Source organism: Anolis sagrei, chromosome 3 (genome assembly GCF_037176765.1).
Source record: "Anolis sagrei isolate rAnoSag1 chromosome 3, rAnoSag1.mat, whole genome shotgun sequence".
Lineage (NCBI taxonomy): Eukaryota > Metazoa > Chordata > Lepidosauria > Squamata > Dactyloidae > Anolis > Anolis sagrei.
Window position 1 is genome coordinate 222,520,994 of NC_090023.1, and position 19,536 is coordinate 222,540,529.

Genomic DNA, 19,536 nt, shown 5'->3' on the forward strand with positions numbered 1-19,536 from the left:
TTTCAAATTATTCACATTGCAACCTGCGATTTTTTTAAAAAATGAACTCTCTGTTGCATCCTAGCACTGAGACACTCTTTTACCTAGCACCACACCAGAGTCCAGTGATCCAGTAATAAAATGTGTATTGAAGAAAGTATATTAAAAGGGAAAAGGGGCAAATCCAAAAGAGACAGTCGGGATATAAAATGCAATACCCAAAAATGCTAGCGTAAACTCCAAAACCAAGAAATCAAAAACAGAATTAATCCAAGGTATTTCCATGAACACAGGAAGCTCTCCAAGGTAAATTCTCCAAAGGTGCATGAGCATAGACAGGAAAATGAAACGGGAATCTTGACAATACAGGAACAAGGAACTTGGAAACATGAATAGAAGACCAATCCCCATTTCAACATTGTCTCCTCTGAGATGCTTGAAGCCAAACCACTTAATTTAAGCCCGTCCAGGCACCCATGATATCATGCCTAACACACCTGGACTTCAAGATCTTACCTCGAATCTGCTGGGAATATCTTGTTCGTTTGCTTTTCACACCTTGGGTTCTCAAGTCTAATCTACACTACCTTGAAACCTCATCTTCCCAAGGCAATTTCTCAAGGGAACTTGTACTTTCAGTTTCCTCTGTTATCTGGGAACAATCTGAAGAGTTCCAAATATCAGCCTCACCTTCCTACAATTCCCCCTGAACACTCACAGAGGCTTCATTTTGGAACCCATCCTCCTCCTCATTCTCTGAATATTAAAAAAAATGCCAGATTACAACACACTCTCACGCTTTTGGAATTCAGTTTTCTGTTTCATTAGCTATTAAATATTTCCATACATATTGGATTGACAAGAGAATGGATATTACAGGACAATGCAGAAAACATGGACTAGGAAGGCAGGCACTTGATGATAGGGTTGTGGGAAGAATTTGGTGAAGGGATCAGACATGAAAAGGAGAAGGAGCATAGTGTGAGAGGGTGATGTAGAAATCAAAAGCAGCAAGGCAGATGGTTCATCATGAGTGAGCATGTTTGGAAAGTGCAGCTGAATGCTGAAGAAAAGGATTCCTAGCATTGCACTTTGCAAGGGCCATCGCAGTAAGCTGCAAGCTTGGCTGTAAATTGCTTCCTTTTCATCTCGATTTTGCCACTTCTAGGAGTGAATGTGCGTCATCAGCTGCCTTCCCAGAAATCTATTATTTCTAGTTCATTACTAGGTGGTGATTCAGCTTGTATATTTGATAAAAAATACATATCCATTCAAATATGGTTTGTGAAGAATGTTGAAGCAAAATGGGTAAAATATGGGATCATAATAGAAGCTATTTCAACCCCAAGAGTCAAGCATTCATTGCTTTGATCATAAGGAGCTTGTTGTAAATGTTTCTTTATAATGACTTATTTTAACACTTTAGAGAAAGCATGGGCAAACTTTGGCCTTCCGTATGTTTTGGACTTCAACTCCCACAAGCATCCCGAGCTCTGAGGATTACCTGGGAAGGAATCCCACTGGAGCATTGCAGCACACCCAAATACCTGGGAGTCACTCTGGACCATGCTCTGACCTACATGAAGCACAGCCTGAACATCAAGCAAAAAGTGGGCGCTAGAAACAATATCATATGAAAGCTGACTGGCACAACCTGGGGATCACAACCAGACAGAGTGAAGACATCTGCCCTTGCACTATGCTACTCTGCTGCTGAGTACGCATGCCCAGTGTGGAACACATCTCACCACGCTAAAACAGTGGATGTGGCTCTTAAAATGAGACATGCCACATTATCACAGGGTGTCTGCGCCCTACACCACTGGAGAAATTACACTGTCTAGCCGGTATTGCACCACCTGACATCCGCCGGGAAGTAGCAGCCAATAGTGAAAGGACCAAGGCAGTGACATCTCTAGCTCATCCCTTGTTTGGGTATCAGCCAGCACGTCAATGACTTAAATCAAGAAATAGTTTTCTAAGGTCTACAGAGACACTTGCTGGAACACTTCAGCAAGCGAGAGTCCAAAAGTGGCAGGCTCAAACCCAGCACCTCAGTTCGTGTGTGATACCAGATGAGAGACTCCCTCCTGGGCACACAGAAGACTGGGCAACTTGGAAGGCACTGAACAGACTGCGCTCTGGCACCACGAGATGCAGAGCCAATCTTAAGAAATGGGGCTACAAAGTTGAATCCACAACATGCGAGTGTGGAGAAGAGCAAACCACAGACCACCTGCTGCAATGCAACCTGAGCCCTGCTACATGCACAATGGAGGACCTTCTTGCGGCAACACAAGAGGCACTCCAAGTGGCCAGATACTGGTCAAAGGACATTTAATCAACTACCAAGTTTGCAAAATTTGTGTTTTTTTATCTGTTTGTTTGTTTTGTTCTGTTAGAAATGTAATACAATGGTATGGTTGCTAACGACACGATAAATAAATAACTCCCACAATTCCTAACAGCTGGAGTTACTCTGGACCATGCTCTGACTTATAAGAAGCACTGCTTAAATATCAAGCAAAAAGTTGGTGCTAGAAATAATATCATGCAAAAGCTGATATGCCGCAGTATCGCAGGATGTCTACGCCCTACACCACTGGAGAAAGTATACTGTTTAGCCGGTATTGTACTTCCTGACAACTGTTGGGAAGTAGCAGCCTGTAACGAAAGGACCAAGGCATTGACATTTCCGGCCCATCCTCTGTTCAGATATCAGCCAGAAAGCCAATGCCTTAAATTAAGAAATAGCTTCCTAAGATCTACAGAGATCCTAACAACAAGTGAGAATCCTAAAGTGGCAGTTTAAAACCCGGAACCTCAATCAGTGGCTGATACCTGATGAGAAACTCCCTCCTGGGCACACAGAAGTCTGGGGAATTTGGAAGGCACTGAACAGACTGCCCTCTGGCACCACAAGATGCAGAGATACAGAAATGGGGCCACAAAGTGGAGTGCACTACATACAAGTGTGGAGAAGAGCAAACCACAGACCACTTACTACAATTCAATCTGAACCTTGCCATATGCACAATGGAGGACCTTCTTACAGTGACACCAGAGGCACTCTTAAGTGGCCAGCTTGTGGTCAAAGGAAATTTAGTATAATGCCAAGTTTTTAACTTTGTGGTTTTTTCTGTACATTATAACTGTACCCTCAATTCGCTCCTGACATGATAAATAAATAAATAAAACCATCTCCTAATTTTGAGGCATTTTCTTGATACTAATACTGTATAGCTATTTCCCAAAATAATTTTTGGGGGTTTTCTTTCTTTTTATTCTCCATTTTGGTCCCTCTCATGGGTATTTTATGCCAGTACTACAATTTCCAAGGAGTGGTGATGATTTTATTTTTATGAAATCTCTGTGTCTGGTACAGGAATAGGAAACATGTAGCTCTCCCAATGTGGTGTAATTCCCAACTTCCCTTACAATTTGCTGTGCTGGTTTTGGCTGCTAAGACTTCCAATCCAACAATATCTTAAGGGCCACATGTATCCCATCCTGTAATACAGTGGCTTCCAATCTTCGGCACTCCAGGTATTTTGGACTTCAGCTCCCACAATTCCTAACAGCTGGTAAGCTGGCTTGGATTTCTGGGAGTTGAAGTCCAAAATGATTGGTGGACCAAAGGTTGGTAACCACTGCTATAGTAGAATGACATGGCATGTAGGAAACATTATCTCACAGAAACTGTTCTCTGCGCGATTCAAGTAATGTGGATCGTAGTTATCAGTTTTGTGTACTACAGTAGAGTCTCCCTTATCCAACTTTCGCTCATCCAACATTGTGTATTATCCAACACAGTCTACTTCCTTCCTGGAGCCACAGCTGTTTCAATACACTGCGATGTTTCGGTGCTAAATTCCTAAATACAGTAATTACTGCATAATGTTTCTGTGTCTTGAACTGCTTTTTCTGTTGATTTGTTGGTGCTTAATTTGACATTTAATATATTTTTCCTTAATCCTTATTATCCAACATTTTTGCATATCCAACATTCTGTCAGCCCATTTATATTGGATAAGTGAGACTCTACTTGTTAGTAACAGGTACTGTCTTCACATTACACATGAATTACACATGAAGGGGAGTGTGATTTATTTTGTGGTGTGTAGCAATGTGCATTGGTGGTATTATCAGCTCATAGACCATAGACATTAGTAATCCCGGTTCTGTTTGCTTCCGAAGGAAACCCTGCAGCCTCACATCCCACCCTACCCCCATCCCATCAACTGGCCTTGTACCTACTTTAGAATAAATCTCTGGCTAAATGAAATGCGCCAGACTAATCCCCTCTGTAATTTCATTCCTTTCAGTGTAGTTACACCACAGCAAGGTATCCAGCCAATGTGCTGTCACGAAATCCTCTGTAGCTGAGATAATAGGCTACATTTTCTTGAGATGGAACCTCAATTTTAATAAAATACCTGGAGTGGGAGGCAGCCGTGCTCAAGGATACAAAGGCAAACATTTGACTTGCAGGTGGAGCCTCTGTTCTAATAGATTTCAAGTATAGCAAATGATAACCTTATGCACTCACCTCACTTGACAGAAATCTGATCCATTTATTTGTACTTCACAAATTGTCTTCCATATATACTTTGGGACTGCCCTTGTGCTAGCTTAAAAAGAAGTGCAGTCTTGCTTCAAACTGTGGTTTGTAATGAAGAAGCCTCAGAATACCTTTTGTTCAGGCTGAAATCATTGGTTTTGGGCTAACGTTTAAGTTGGTATATTTATTCCATTTCTTGTTACAAGCTTGCATTTATTTTGCCATATTCATTTGGTTCTAGTAGCCAAAATTCCTTGTCTCCTTCCATATCACAATAACTAACATAAACCCATAATGTATTGTCGAAGGCTTTCATGGCTGGAATCACTAGGTTCTTGTGGGTTTTTTCGGGCTATAGAGCCATGTTCTAGAGGCATTTCTCCTGACGTTTCGCCTGCATCTATGGCAAGCTTCCTCAGAGGTAGAGGTATAAACCCATAATATTACAGTCTAAAAGCGACTGGCTTGACTTTGAAGGAGCTGGGAACAGGGAGCTAGTTCGTGAGGTCACGAAGAGTCGGAAGCGACTGAACAAATAAACAGCAATTACAGTATAAATGCTAGCTATAAGAATTTGTTTAATCATTGTGTGGTTTTGTTGCTTACCTTCTTCTTTTTTTTTTACAGCATTTATCCAAAGTTGTGGCAGTTTGTAAACATTGTGTCCTTTGTTGTTCCAGGGAAGGAGTCAATCAAGATTTGCTTCAGCTCTCTCCTTCTGTTACTGAACACTTTATTGAGTTGCTATGTCAATTTGATCCTGAGCAAGTTTTAGAGACATTAAAATTCTTGGAATCCTACAGGCTGGAAGAGACAATTCAGGTAATGCAGAATAAGATGGGGCTGCTTTTTTTTGTGCCCTCCTTTTCCACTGGGATTAGTTAGTGTTTCATGCATGTAAAACAGGCTACAGGACTGTGTTGCTGGTATTTCCCCAGAATTCCTTGACTTCCTTGGTTCAGCACTAACTTCCATACACTGAGAATGAAGCCTAAATGCATAGACATTATTTCTTTATTTCTATATTTACGATATTTCTATCCCGCCTTTCTCAAACTTGAAGGTTTTATAGGAGGTATAATTCAGCACAATCCAAATTCTGGCTCTTGGAATACACCTATTTATGTCTGCATTCTTGCCATTAAAATCCTTCCTTTACCAAGGGAAATTGAGGACAAGGCTTGGGAAAACTGTTGGATTTTGTGGAAGGAACCCTACTCCCCCTTTCAGTCACGTGATGCCTCTTACAGCTATACTTGGAGAAGTACGTTGAATGTATAATCTAGTCTTCCCCAACTGGATGCCCTCCAGATACTTTAGACTATAGTTGCTATCATCTCCAATAGCGTGGTTAATTGTCATGTACATTGGGAACTGGCATCCAAACCACTTGAAGACAATAGGATGGTGAAAGATGATGTTACTTTTAACTGTGCTTTGAACCTGGACTAAATAGTACAACCATAAGTGCACAGTTTTCAAGAGGGATAAATGGAAAGCAGGTAGATTTGAACTTGTTCTCTGTTTTTCTCCCATGTTCTATGTTGATATTAGTTAGTGGAGACTGTAGTTCAACCAAAGTTGTCAATGGTTTTCCCCCCCTAGCTTAGCTTCCAACTGGTTTAAGCTTCTTTCCTTTGGGATATGACCCCATTACTATCTTCTTGTACAGATGGAGCCTTTGCTATTAAAGTGTTATGTCAATCGCATTTCCATATGTCACAAATGAGGTTCCATATGTTGAATAATTAAATTCTGCTTGTGAAACAAAAACTGCATATATTATGTTGTGCAGGAAAGGTGTTGGAAGCTCTAGGGGCTGACATACATGTTATGGATAATTTTGTATAATTTTGCCTGAGTTTCTGACAATTAAAAAGAGAGGAGGAGGAAGGATAGGTGGGGACAAAGTGTTTAGCCCTTTATCTGCTGAACATTTCTCTTCTTAAGATCATCCCTGTGGAGCTGCTTTCCCTGCTCTTTTTGGGGGGTGGGAATAAATAGAACTGAATGATTAGCTGTATTAGGATACTTGTAGCTTAATGTGAGGATTCAGGGATGTAGTTATATGCCTGTGAAAAATGAAGACATTGTCTTCCCTATAAGAATTCTGTCCTACCAGAAGAAATATTCCTTTAGTCATCCAATGTTTAGTAGAGAGTAAGACATAGATAACCATAAATACTGAACCTAGGACTTTCCTGTGTTCATATTCCCTTTGTAACTTTGCTACTCCTTTTCTTTGGATGCCTATATTTCTAAAAACTCAATGGAAGTTTTACATTACGGAAGGAAAAAATAATTGAAGGACAGAATCCTTATATGGGGGAGCAGTGGCCTCATCCTGCTGTATCTCTATCTTTACAAAGAATATGAAGTTGTACACCCAATTTGTTTTGATATGCCCAGATATGTTTGTAAATAATTTTGTGGCATGTCTTCAGATTGTTCAGAAGAACCAGCTCTGTGAAGCCTCTTCCTATCTACTTGAGAAGAAAGATGATATTCATGGTGCCTTCTTGGTAATGCTGGAGGTATGGTGTAGTAGGAACATCTCAAATGTTGTGGTCACATACAGCTAGGAAACATTATATTAGAGATTGTTTTTTTTAAAAATCTGGAGAAATGGATTCATCTATTAAATATATCTGTCTTGAAATACATTTAGAATAATTTTATTTATATTTTTATTATCAGTGTAAATTTTATATAAATATTTAAATAAGAAAAACATGCTACCTATGTGGTCTGCAATAGTTTTGGCAGCTTAAAAAGGTAAAGGTTTCCCCTTGACATTAAGTCTAGTCATGTCCGACGCTGGGAGATGGTGCTCATCTCCATTTCTAAACTGAAGAGCCGGCATTGTTCATAGATGTCTCCAAGGTCATGTGGCTGGCATGACTGCATGGAGCACCATTACCTTCCTGCTGAAGCAGTACTTATTGATCTACTCACATTTGCATGTTTTCAAACTGCTAGATTAGCAGAAGCTGGGGCCAACAGTGGGAGCTCACCCAACTCTCCAGATTCAAACCGCTGACCTTTTGGTCAGCAAGTCCAGCAGCTCAGCAGTTCAACCCGCTGCAACACTGGGGGCTCCTTTGACAGCTTACATGTACATTTTTTTCTTATTCTTATTCATGTCTTGTCTGCTGCCTTGAAAAGATTACTCTAAAATACAACAAATTATTCTAATGGAGACAATTGCAGGCAGAGAATAACTTCTTTTCTGTTTCTCCTGTGCTCTTTAAGCCACTGGAGCGCAACTGTCTGGGGCCTAGGAGCTATTACCCTCAATCCCAGGATCCCCCTAACAAACCCATATGTTTATCTCCATTTCATTTTACAGTCCTTCTCAAAATTCTTTTTTTCTATTTTGAAAAGTATTGTAATAAAAACAGGTATTTGTGGCTTGTGCTGTGCCCCAAGGTGTTTGTGAGCGTGGGTACATTTTGCTTGTCATCATGTTTTGATGGATTTCTGTGTGGTTTTAAGGGGGGAAAAAACAAAAATGTGTATTTTTTTAAATGGGGCTTTGATGAGTCTGGTGGAGCTTTGATGAGTCTGGTGGAGGCTTCTGGGGCCACCAAACTGGGCCTCACAGGTCATACTTTTCCACCTCCTGGAGCCACAAGGGATAAATAAAAGCAGAGGGAAGGAGATCAGAACAGTTTTAAAATATTTTACAGAAAGCCTTTGATATGATTATATTTTTCCCTAGTTTCTACAAAGGAAGTTGTCGATACTTACAAGTGAAGATGAGAGTAAGTTTTGAAAACATTTTCTTTCTTTTTTTTCTTCATGAAGTCTGCAATTTTTGAATGAAAATTAAACATGACAGTATGAATAGTACAGGCAATCCTCCAATTTTGTGGGGGTTGAAGGTGTGAGGTCCATGCAAAAGTGACTATCTCTAGGCCTCCCAAACTTTTTAACCCAGTGGTTCTCAACCCGTGGGTGTTTTGGCCTACAATTCTGAGAAATCCCAGTCAGTTTACCAGCTGTTGAAGGCCAAAACATCTGGAGACCCACAGGTTGAGAACCACTGTGATAACCCAAACATAAAAAATTCTGTATTGCCAGGGTGGCTGAGTTTGGTTGTGTCTGTATTCATTTGGTTGGGCAGGAGAGAAGAGGGTGGGATGGGGCAGTGGGAGGAGGGAGAGAGAGTAGTGCATAGGTTCACAGGTCTCCAGGGTGGGCGGAAGGAGTGGAAGATCGGCTGCCACAGCCCCTTCCTACTGCCTTACCCCCTTCCTCCCACCACCACCACCACTATCCCACTTTGGGGTAAACTCAGATGGTGGTGCTGTGGGACTTCTGTTGAGTGCCTTGGCTAGTGGCTGGGTGGAATTTCTGTGCTCAGTTTTGTCCCCCAAGGCTGTTTGTCATTTACATGAAAGTGCTAGGACAAGTCATTTGGAAATTAGATGATGACACCCATGCCTAGCTTCTTAACCATAGATATTCTCAAAGCAGTTTACAGATTGCTAATTTGACAGTTTCCTCCCTCAGGCTTACAGTTCAAATAAGTCAGGACACAGATTAGAAAGAGGCATAGCAACACGGGAGGGCATTAATTCCACCAAATATTGCCTATTTCCCCCCTCTGAAGCCAGGGCAGTGGCTGTTGAAATGGGAGGGCTTGCTGTGTCTGCTTCCTCTCCCTTTGAGGCCAAGGCAATAGTAATTCTTGCTTTTTCCTACCATGTAGGTTCAATAGAAGTTCCTTCATTAAAGGCTATTGAAGACACTTTAGCAAAAACAATTGCACTTTGCCAGAGGAATTCACACAAGCTGAATCCACAGCAGAGAGAGGTAAGAAGTCTACCATACTCTGCAGTCTAATGATTTTCCATTGTCATCTACTGCAAAGTTAGGTTTAACAGTGTGGCTTGTGCCAAAATGGTCAATTAGCTCCCTACCTTTTTATAACACTTAGCAGCAGAATTTATTTTTGTTGCGATATTGAAGAGTTATAATTTTGAATGACCCCACTATTGGCAATCAGTGATGTGGAGCTGAGACTCTGAAACACTGAATATGATGCAAGTTTTGTATGTGATGACTACTTTCAGGAGCAGCCACTGCCAACCAACTATGGAATAATAAAACACAAAAAGTTTGGTTAAATAAGAGCCACTTTATTTTGCCTATATCCTATAATTGGGCCTGGAACTAGCAACAAGGAAGCAATCTGATGTGGGTCTAGTTGAGGCCAGGTATCTACCCTGAGATAAGCTCCACAGCCTTCCCTTGGGTGAAACCTCTGACCCTCAAGAGCAATCCAATAGCTGGTTTGCTTCCTAGCTCATTACTTACTGGGGGTAAGACTATAAGATCCAAGTCAAGGATTTTATAGATGAGAGCAAAACAGCCAGGGCAGCCTCCAAAGTGGACCATTTTCCCACCCCCAGTCATAAGACATGGGTTATTCCAGAGCCCTACTTGTCACCAAAAGGCTTTTTTTCCATGTCAGGAGCGACTTGAAGCAAATTGCTTCTGGTGTGAGAGAACTGGCTCTCTGCAAGGATGTTGCTCAAGGGACACCTGGATGTTTTACCATCCTGTGGAAGGCTTCTCTCATATCCCTGCATGGGAAGCTGGAGCTGACAAATGGGAGCTCACCTGGCTCCCTGGATTCAAACCACTGACCTTTCGTTCAGCGGTCCTCCTGGCACAAGTGTTTAACCCATTGTGCCACCAAAAGGCTGGTAAGGGTGTACACTGAAGTCTCCCTTCATTACCTGCCAATGACAGCCTATTTAAAGACACCACCTTGGACCAATTATCAACATCCCTCAGATGCAGTATGGGAGTGGTAAAAAATCCCAAGCAATCAGTAAATTCTCACTATACTGAGGGCGGGAGGCTGGGTCACATTGCAACAATGTAAAGAGGCACCTAAGAGGGGCAACTGACCTTAGATAGACCACCATCCTAACCCCATTACGCAAAGCATTCCGGCGCCGAGTGCCATGTGCAAAACATGATCACTGACCATGGAGTCCATCAAAAGTATACCTTCCTTTGCACTGTTTCCCCCCCCCCCCCCCCACACACACACACACTGATCCAGATATGCATTCCTTTATAAAAGTACTTACCTGTTTTGACTCTCAGTTAGAAGTATACTTAGCAGCATCCTATAAAAAGCCCAGGGGAAAGCACATTGTTTTTCAGTGAAATTATTGCCTCATTCAGGTGAGCAAGCTAGAGCTCATTAGATTCCTTAAAAAAAATTTTTTTCTAGGCTCTGTGGTTTCCACTCTTGGAGGCAATGATGTCCCCTAAAAGGTCATCTAGTTCTACGCTGTTGGGCCATTACTCAGAATGTAAGTACATTGATCTCCATCATAACTTTGAAGTTTTGACTGTTTTCCAGCTGAATAATTGTGTGTGTGTGTGTGTCAGGAGTGACTTGAGAAACTGCAAGTTGCTCCTGGTGTGAGAGAATTGGCTGTCTACAAGGATGTTGCCCAGGGGACTCCTGGATGGTTTTTAAAAATGTTTTCCCATCCTTGTGGGAGGCTTCTCTCATGTACCCGTATGGGGAGCTGGAGCTGACAGAGGGAGCTCATCCACACTCTCCCTAGATTTGAACCTGCAATCTGTCAGTCTTCAGTCCTGCCGGCATAAGGGTTTAACCCATTGCGCCACCCAAGGGTCATGAATAATGAAGGATGTTGAGAGATGTGTTGTTGAAGGCTTTAATGACCGGAATCACTGGGTTGTTGTGTGTTTTCCGGGCTGTATGGCCATGTTCCAGAAGCATTCTCTCCTGACATTTCACCTGCATCTGGTGAGAGACTCTGGACCTTTCTTTTTAAGTTGGTATTGTAGAGATGAAATATGTATCAATTATTGTACATTAACTTTGAATCAAAGCTTAGAACAGTTACTTTTTGGACTACAGCTCCCAGAACCCCCCAGCCAGCATGGCCTGATAGTAGAACATTGTTGATTATATACCCAAATTATCTCAGCTGTTTTGTTAGCTATTGTAAAGTCATGATTTCTTCTTAAAACAGTTTGGAGCTAAATCCAGTCTTAATCCTATTTAGAACGGAATCAATGAACAGTTATTAGTTACAATAAACTTATGGCTCCTTACTCTCATTGGGACTGATATTGAACTTAGCCCTTGATGTATGGGATATGACATTGGAAATATTTTTTCAGTAATACCATTTTTCAGGAGTTGTGCATTTTCCTTCAGAGATCATTATTGAACCACCTTCTCTCTGTAGCTGTAATTTTAATATTGGGAGAACCCAGGGAAAATATCTATTGAACTGAAACATATTTGATTATGGTTGTACAGAAACTCATCATAAATCAAACACAATAAAGAATTTTCTCAGTTCAGTAGCAACATGCAGTAGAAAATCCATTCCTATGCATTCCTCATTGTATTTTTTTTAAAAAAAACTAGTTTTGCTCCTGCTGGTTTTGATTTTGCAGTATTTATTGTTCTAGTTTTGAAGAATTTGACAATGCAAGTGCTGAACAATATGGCAGCGTTCATTGCTTTACCATTGATCCTGCAGAGAATTTTACAGGTGAGCTATGGAGAGAAAAAAAATAATGTAACAGTTCAACATACTTTCTGTCAGTCATCTTTGTGTGTGTGTGTGTGTGTGTGTGTGTGTTACTAATTTTAAGTAAACCTCAGATACTTATGTACAGTTAAATTAAAATATCCCCTTAACATGGTATTACTCACCTGCCTGATGTTGTGTGCCTTCTGACATATGGTAACCCTAAAGCAAACCCATTACAGGGCTTTCTTGGCAGTTTGTTCAGAAAGGATTTGCCCTTGCACTCCCCTAAGGCTGAGAGAATTGACTTGCCCAGTTTCATCCAGTGCGTTCCCATGGCCAACTGGGGAACTGAACTCTGGTCTCCCAGTATCCTAGTCTAACACTCAAACCAGTATACCGATAGTCCCTGAGTTACAAACATCTGACTTACAAATGACTCATAGTTAAGAGCGGGGGTAAGACAACAGGAAGTGACAGAAATCTACCCCTCAGAAGGGAAATTAACTCCCAGAAGAGTTATTGTCATGGGGAAAAGGTGTCTCCATTGAAGCTTTATCATCAATCCTTGTTTCCAAGACAAGCCAATTTTTTCAAAATCCAATGATCACAGGGATGGAAAGTGAGGGGTAATCTTCCAAACACGGGCACAGACAGCAAAACAAACACCACAAGGGTGTTAACCCTTCCTTATGTTATCCAAAGCACTCTCTCTCTCTCTCTCTCTCTCTCTCTCTCTCTCTCTATATATATATATATATATATGACTGGAGTTATACTTAAAAATGTACCTGTTCCGACTTACAAATAAATTAAAAATAAATTCAGCTTAAGAACAAATCTACAGAGCCTTGTCCGTAACTTGGGGACTCCCTGTACTATGCAGGCTCTCCATTTGCTTGATATATAGTGGTTTCCCATCAGACTGCTGGAAGCCTGAGACTTCTTTTATCCATTTTCATTCCATGACGGCTGTCTCCACTTCATCTGTATTCTTGACTTGATATGTCAAAACAGCTGCTTGGGCTCAGCAACTCACCTTTGTGTGAAACAGTTATGACTTGGGGAGGTTTGGGCCAGAGCCTCTCCCTCTTTTAGCTTGTCTGTGCTTCAGTTGTTGCAAGCATAGCCATCCTCTATCTAGGTGTATCTAGCTTGCCAATCTCTCATTTGTGTGAATCATAAAGACCATGAATAAGAAAAGCAGGTTGCTTAATTGTAACTGTGATTCTTCAAGTGGTCATTTGTAAACTCCTGCAACCCACCTGCCTCAACTCTCTAACTGTGCTGGACTTCCTTGCATGCTGGCAGACATGGAACTTAGGCGGGTTGAGTAGGAACAATACAAAGCATGTGTGGTATGTAATGTTGAGATGGTCTGGGTCAGGTACAGAGATTCCTGAGGCTGTTATCAATGGTGGGAGTTGGGGTCCAAAACACCTGGAGGGCCCAAGTTCACCCAGGCCTGCTGTTGTATAGATATAGCGAGAGGTTGGGAGCCCCTCCTCCCAGCACCAACTGATGCTCTGGAACCAGAGTGAAGAAAGATAGCTAGGAAAACAGAGTTCCACCATGTTTTCTGGGTCATCAGAAGTCATAGGGAGGAGGAAGCAAGCTTGTCTTCTGCATCCCTGTAGACTAGGACACGGAACAATGGCTTCAAACTACAGGAAAGGAGATTCCACCTGAACATGAGGAAGAATGTCCTAAATATGAGAGCTGTTCAGCAGTGGAACTCTCTGCCCTGGAATGTGGTGGAGGTGCCTTCTTTGGAGGCTTTTAAGCAGAAGCTGGATGGCTATCTGTCGGGGTGCTTTGAATGCGATTTTCCTGCTTCTTGGCAGGGGGTTGGACTGGGTAGCCATGAGGTCTCTTCCAACTCTATGATTCTATGTTCTCATATTCACAGATGACCATCTGAAGAACTACAGATACAGATGAGCAATCTATTTTTCCCCACCTTTTGTTTGTCACATAATTCCCCTGAAGAGTAGTATGTTTTCTCTGTGTGATTGTCAAATCAAACTTGCAACATCTGGATTTATAATATTTAGTTTTATCCAAAGCAGTGCTTTCTTTACAACGTGAACATGTCCTTCTGTCAACAGTAATTTGGAAAGTGAGCCATATACCTTCTGTAGCATAGCTTTAGAGGGAAAGTCTGAAAAATCTGATTTAACAAGCTGCTTGTTAGTTTGAGTTAGAATGTATACATGATGATAAGCCAAACCAAAAGACAACCAGCTGTAGGAAAATGATCTCATTAGTTCTAGTGCAAAAGATTGAGTAAGTAAACTTATTTATTGTGCCACAATTTCCTTTGTCGCTTAGGAATAAATCCTTGCTGGTATGTCTGTATTTAATGTTAAACTTCTGAGACAGCATGTGTCACACTGCATATGTGCCACACAATTGGTTGAGGTCTCTCTTACTGTTGGTGCCTTCAGATAGTGGTGGAAATAATTGTAACTGGCATTCAAATAATAAGTCAAATGCATTTAGCAAATGCATGGTGTACTGTTTACTGACTCTGAATATAATTCTGTGGTAAGGAAACAATATATAACAAGGTGGATTATCAATTTGCAAAAGGTTGATGGTATTTATATTCTAATTGGCATTTCAGGTTAGAAGAGGTTTTATAATAATCTTTGCGTTTTCATTTTAACAAGGTCGTTTTTTTGCTGCTTGCTTCATTCTAAATGTGATTGAGAAGCATCTTCCAAATGTGACAAGAATATTGTAATGTTTTCTGCAAAAACAACAGAGCTATGATTTCACATTTGCATTGACCCTTTCTAGATGTATTTGAAACTTTATTAAATGTGAATAACATTAGATTTGAATTCTTAATCTGTCTCATCAGAGGATTTAGTAGCATTAGTTTAAAAGAAACATGAAGTGTTTGGAAATGATGCTAGGAGAACCTGTGGGGCATTACAGGAAGTTTATCCCATTAAGTAGGTGAATGTTATCTAAAGCGAGATGAAAAGTAAAGCATTAAATCTTTCACAAAGACATAATCCCTTATGAATGTTCTAAAATGCGATAAATTCTGATGCCTCAATGTATACATAGATGTTCAAGAATCAGGATATGTTAATATTATTTATTTCCATATGGTTGCAGGACAGTCAGAGCTGTACCTGAGGACATTTCAGCATAACATGGCAATTTGGTGTGCTTATAAGCATTCCAAATCTGCTGGAATTAAAATGCATGCATTTCTGAGGAATAAGCAGTATTAGAACAAAAATCAATGTCTATTTTAATTCCACTGTGGCCTTCAATACTGGAGAAGACACTGAAATATGTGTTCTACTGATATAGTGACCATTTATGTGCTAAATTGTGGAATCTCTTGGGATTTTGAATGATATAGTTCATCAGTTTTCTTTACAAAATAGACTTTTGGTCAGACACAGTTGGCTAATTTGTATGCTTGCCCCTTCAGTCAGTGATAGCATAAGAGTGGCCTGTACTTGCCTTTACAGTTCAATAACATTTCTATATATATATAGGTTTCAGATGAGGTCTTCAAGTATTCTTCAGGCATCTGGTCCTGTAGCAGCATTTGGGTCAAACCCAAGTTCCTTTAGTGGACAGTTTTCTGGGAGCCAGTTGATTGAGTTCTATATTAGTTGTTATATTATGTTCCACGCGTGTTTCATGTATATACAATGTATTGTATATTTAGATCTTTATGCTTGAGTTCCTTATTTATTTAAAACATTTATATTCTTCCCTTCTCACTCTGCAGGGGACTCAGGGTGTAGCACAACATATATACTGCAAACATTCAATGCCGGGACATAAGACCATAAATACATACAAACATTAAAATAACTTATATCCACTTTAAAATCAGTTGCTTAAAAACCATCTCAGGACACCATTCTATTATTGCCTCATTGCACTGCCTAAAGGCTTGGTCCCCTAGCCAGGTCTTCACCATCCTTCTGAAGGACAGGAGTGAGGGGGCTGATCTAATATTGCCAGGAAGGAATATGCAGTATCTTACAAAAATAAGTGCATAAAATGATTAAAACCAACCCATATTACCAAATTCAATTTTAAATAGTAAAACTAAATAGAAAGAATTAGCAGAAAAGAAGGGAGGCAAATCCTTACTGCTCTCCTAGTAATATTTGTTCATTAGCACCATACAAAGTTATGATCCTCTACACTTTCCTTACACACCCTGGTCAAGATCAAAGATATGCAGTTTAATGAACTTCAGCTTTGTACACCAACACAAATGGACAAACCAGACCACTGTCAAAAGATGCACACCACAAAATAATCTAAGTTTCTTTAAAGTTTTCCTTTGTGTCAATACAGACCTTACTGATACTGCCTCAAAGCCCTTGAAGCAGAAATCCTCTTGACCATGTGGTTTTCAACCTGTGGTCCCCAGATGTTTTGGCCTTTAACTCCCAGAAATCCTAACAGCTGGTAAACTGGCTGGGATTTCTGGGAGTTGTAGGCCAAAACACCTGGGGACCCACAGGTTGAGAACCACTGTTCTTGACCATCCTCTGAGACCTCTTCCTTCCTTTCATACAATTTACATACATTAATATATGGTATTTAATTGTTGCCTTTGTAAGGCTGCCCTGAGTCCCCTTCGGGGTTGAGAAGGGTGGGATATATTTTTTTTAAATTAAATTAACTTTCCAACATAAGAAGTTCAAGTCATCCTCCAGCAAGCAATATTCAAATTCTTCCTATCAGCACCTTTGATGGTGCATCCTGGTGTTTCCATCCCACCTTTTGGAGATAAGCTTTCAGTCTTCACTACTGCAGGGCAGAGCATTATTACAGACCAATGGCTTCTTTCCATGATACTAAGAGGCTATATTATAGACTTTGACCTGCTACCCCCACACTTAGCAATATTTAGTTTACCACTTACTCAAACCTCGAGGGAAGAGATTTACACCTTACTCCACAAGGACCTGTTCCATGCAAATAGGATTGACTTGCAGTGGCCAACCACAAAGATGTCTATTTCTTTGTTGACCTCTATCCTACAAATCATTATTTCTCCAGGCTTACTCTGAGCTCATACCATTAATAGTCTCAGGGGCTCCTGTTTGGACTCACCACAGCTCCGGAGGGCCTTTACAAAGTTCATGGCAACTAAACTGGGAATGGGAGTTCTCTACTGCTTCTCAATGGGATCCAGCTGATGCTGCTGTTTCTTGCCAGCCACATTCTCTCTTGCCTGAGCAGCACACATTATTGTGCTACTAAATTAACAGCTCTGACTTGTTTTTCTTTTCTAAATTGAACTGTCATTCAAAAATATGTACAATATACAAGCGAGTACAATATGAGAAACTGGAATTAAAGGTGTGCCACCAATTTTATTCAGACAAGTTGCTCTTTCAAAGGCACATCACCCGTTATCTATATAGTGTATTGAAATGATCATATCCCAAATACCTTACTAGCTTAATATGAGATTTCCAAAATGGTCTATACATGTACAAGTTTGTATGATGGAGTCTTCAGGCAACAGCCTTCTTTTCGATGGCAGTTTGTTTCTTTTTCAGTTTTCCTTCTAAGTATTATTTGGCTTCCCTTGACATATACGCAGTGTGTGAGAGAGTGCATCAGAAGAGAATAGTGGACTCTCTGACAGATAAAAATAGATTGCTGTATGTCATGGATTACGTACATGCTGTGTTAAGGGCCCCGACTTCCCAGTTGTTCTCCATAATTTATATGGTGCCTCAGCATGCTGTGCTTTCAGTGCTGCTGCTTTTAAATTATACATGTTAAATAGAATGCAGTTACTGGAAGCTGAATGTGACCCCAAAAGACACAACCATGTTTGTGAGGATATACCTTTCGCATAAGGTTTAGGTTGACCTAAATAAAAAATCAGAACCAAAACAGAAATTAAGGAACCTAATGCAGAACCTTCTCAAATAAAGAGATATGTTGCCGACAATGATTTTAGATACTCAGTAATTTTTTGAGGTCATGGGCAATCGTTTTTCAGCTAACTTTTGATTAGAGCAGTGGTTCTCAACCTTCCTAATGCCGTGGCCCCTTATTACAGGTCTTCATGTTGGGGTGACCCCCAGCCATAAGATTATTTTCGCTGCTACTTCATAACTTTAATTTTGCTACTGTTATGAATTGTAATGTAGATATCCGATATGCATTTATTTTCATTCATAGGACCAAATTTGGCACACATACCCAATACTGTTGGGGGTATTTGTCATTTGGGAGTTGTAATTGCTCGGATTTATAGTTAACCAACATGCAAAGAACATTCTGGACTCCACCAATGATGAAATTGAACCAAACTTGGCAGGAGAGCATCCAGACAGCACTGTGTATTAAAACAATGATAGATCTGGACCAAACTTGGCACAATGCTCAATATGCCCAAATGTGAACAGTGGTGGAGTTTGGGGAAAATAGAGCTTGACATTTGAGAGTTGTAGTTGCTGGGATTTGTCAACCCCACCAATGATAGAATCAGGCCAAACTTCCCACACAGAATCCCCATGACGAACAGAAAATGCTGTGTTTCCTGATAGTCTTTGGCAACCCCTCTGACACCCCCTCGTGTGCCCCCCCGGGGTCCCGACCTCCAGGTTGAGAAACACTGGATTAGAGCCTATCTGCTACATATGAGTTAGCATCAAATTGGAAATAGGAAAAATGCAGAAAAGGATATTTAGAATAGGCATTTTGCACAAGAGATAGCATTTTGGTCTACTTTGCTGTTGCTGATATAGCTGCTAATCCTCATTTAATATTTGGCCCATGAGCACAGTCTGTATGGCTTGGAGAAGTCCTGAATTATGCAGGTGTCCTGGCACTTAGAAGAATGTTGAATGAGCTTAAATTTTTGTTCAAAATCCACAGCAACCCATGTAGTAGTACAGGCTCATTTAGTTCATGAATTAATTATGAAGCATCACTGATACATGCTCCAGTTTTATAAATTAATTCATTCAGTTATTCTGTTACTATATAAAGCTCACACTTTCCCTAGAAAGTTTGTTTGCAACATTGATCTCATCCAATTTCCCAAAGGTAATCATATTTAACTATTTGTTCAAATGGATAAATCACCCTCTGTGTAGAAGAAAATACTGCTTTTAATGTTTGCCGACAATTTGCACTCTTTAGTTTTTATAATAATTTTTCTGCTATGGTTGAATTGCCCATGTGCCAATCACAGATTTAACAAGGGTGCCCATACCCATCCTCTACATTCATTTCAAAAAGCAATTAAATACTTTGTTTTTGAGCCTGAGATCATGCTTCAAATTGCATTCATGGCTGTGTGTTTTTACCACAACTTCAATCTTTTAAAAATTAAACAGAGAGCTATAAGAAGTCTTAAGATTACAACAGAATTGTAAATAATGAAAATCCTGTTGACCTTTTCTCATGAGGCAGCATGTAACCCATCTATAATTATAT

General features: G+C 40.4%; 1 protein-coding gene across 3 annotated transcripts in view; it reads left to right on the plus strand.

Moving 5' to 3' along the window:
* The window catches only part of VPS8 (VPS8 subunit of CORVET complex), a 130,873-nt gene that overhangs the window by 80,229 nt on the left and 31,108 nt on the right, over positions 1-19,536 (plus strand). For all 3 annotated transcript variants that reach the window (XM_060768051.2, XM_060768050.2, XM_067465910.1), the window contains exons 36-41: positions 5,221-5,362; positions 6,985-7,074; positions 8,262-8,304; positions 9,255-9,358; positions 10,794-10,875; positions 12,020-12,102. In XM_060768051.2, coding sequence (XP_060624034.2) covers positions 5,221-5,362; positions 6,985-7,074; positions 8,262-8,304; positions 9,255-9,358; positions 10,794-10,875; positions 12,020-12,102 — 544 coding nt within the window. The remainder of the gene's footprint in view (positions 1-5,220; positions 5,363-6,984; positions 7,075-8,261; positions 8,305-9,254; positions 9,359-10,793; positions 10,876-12,019; positions 12,103-19,536) is intronic.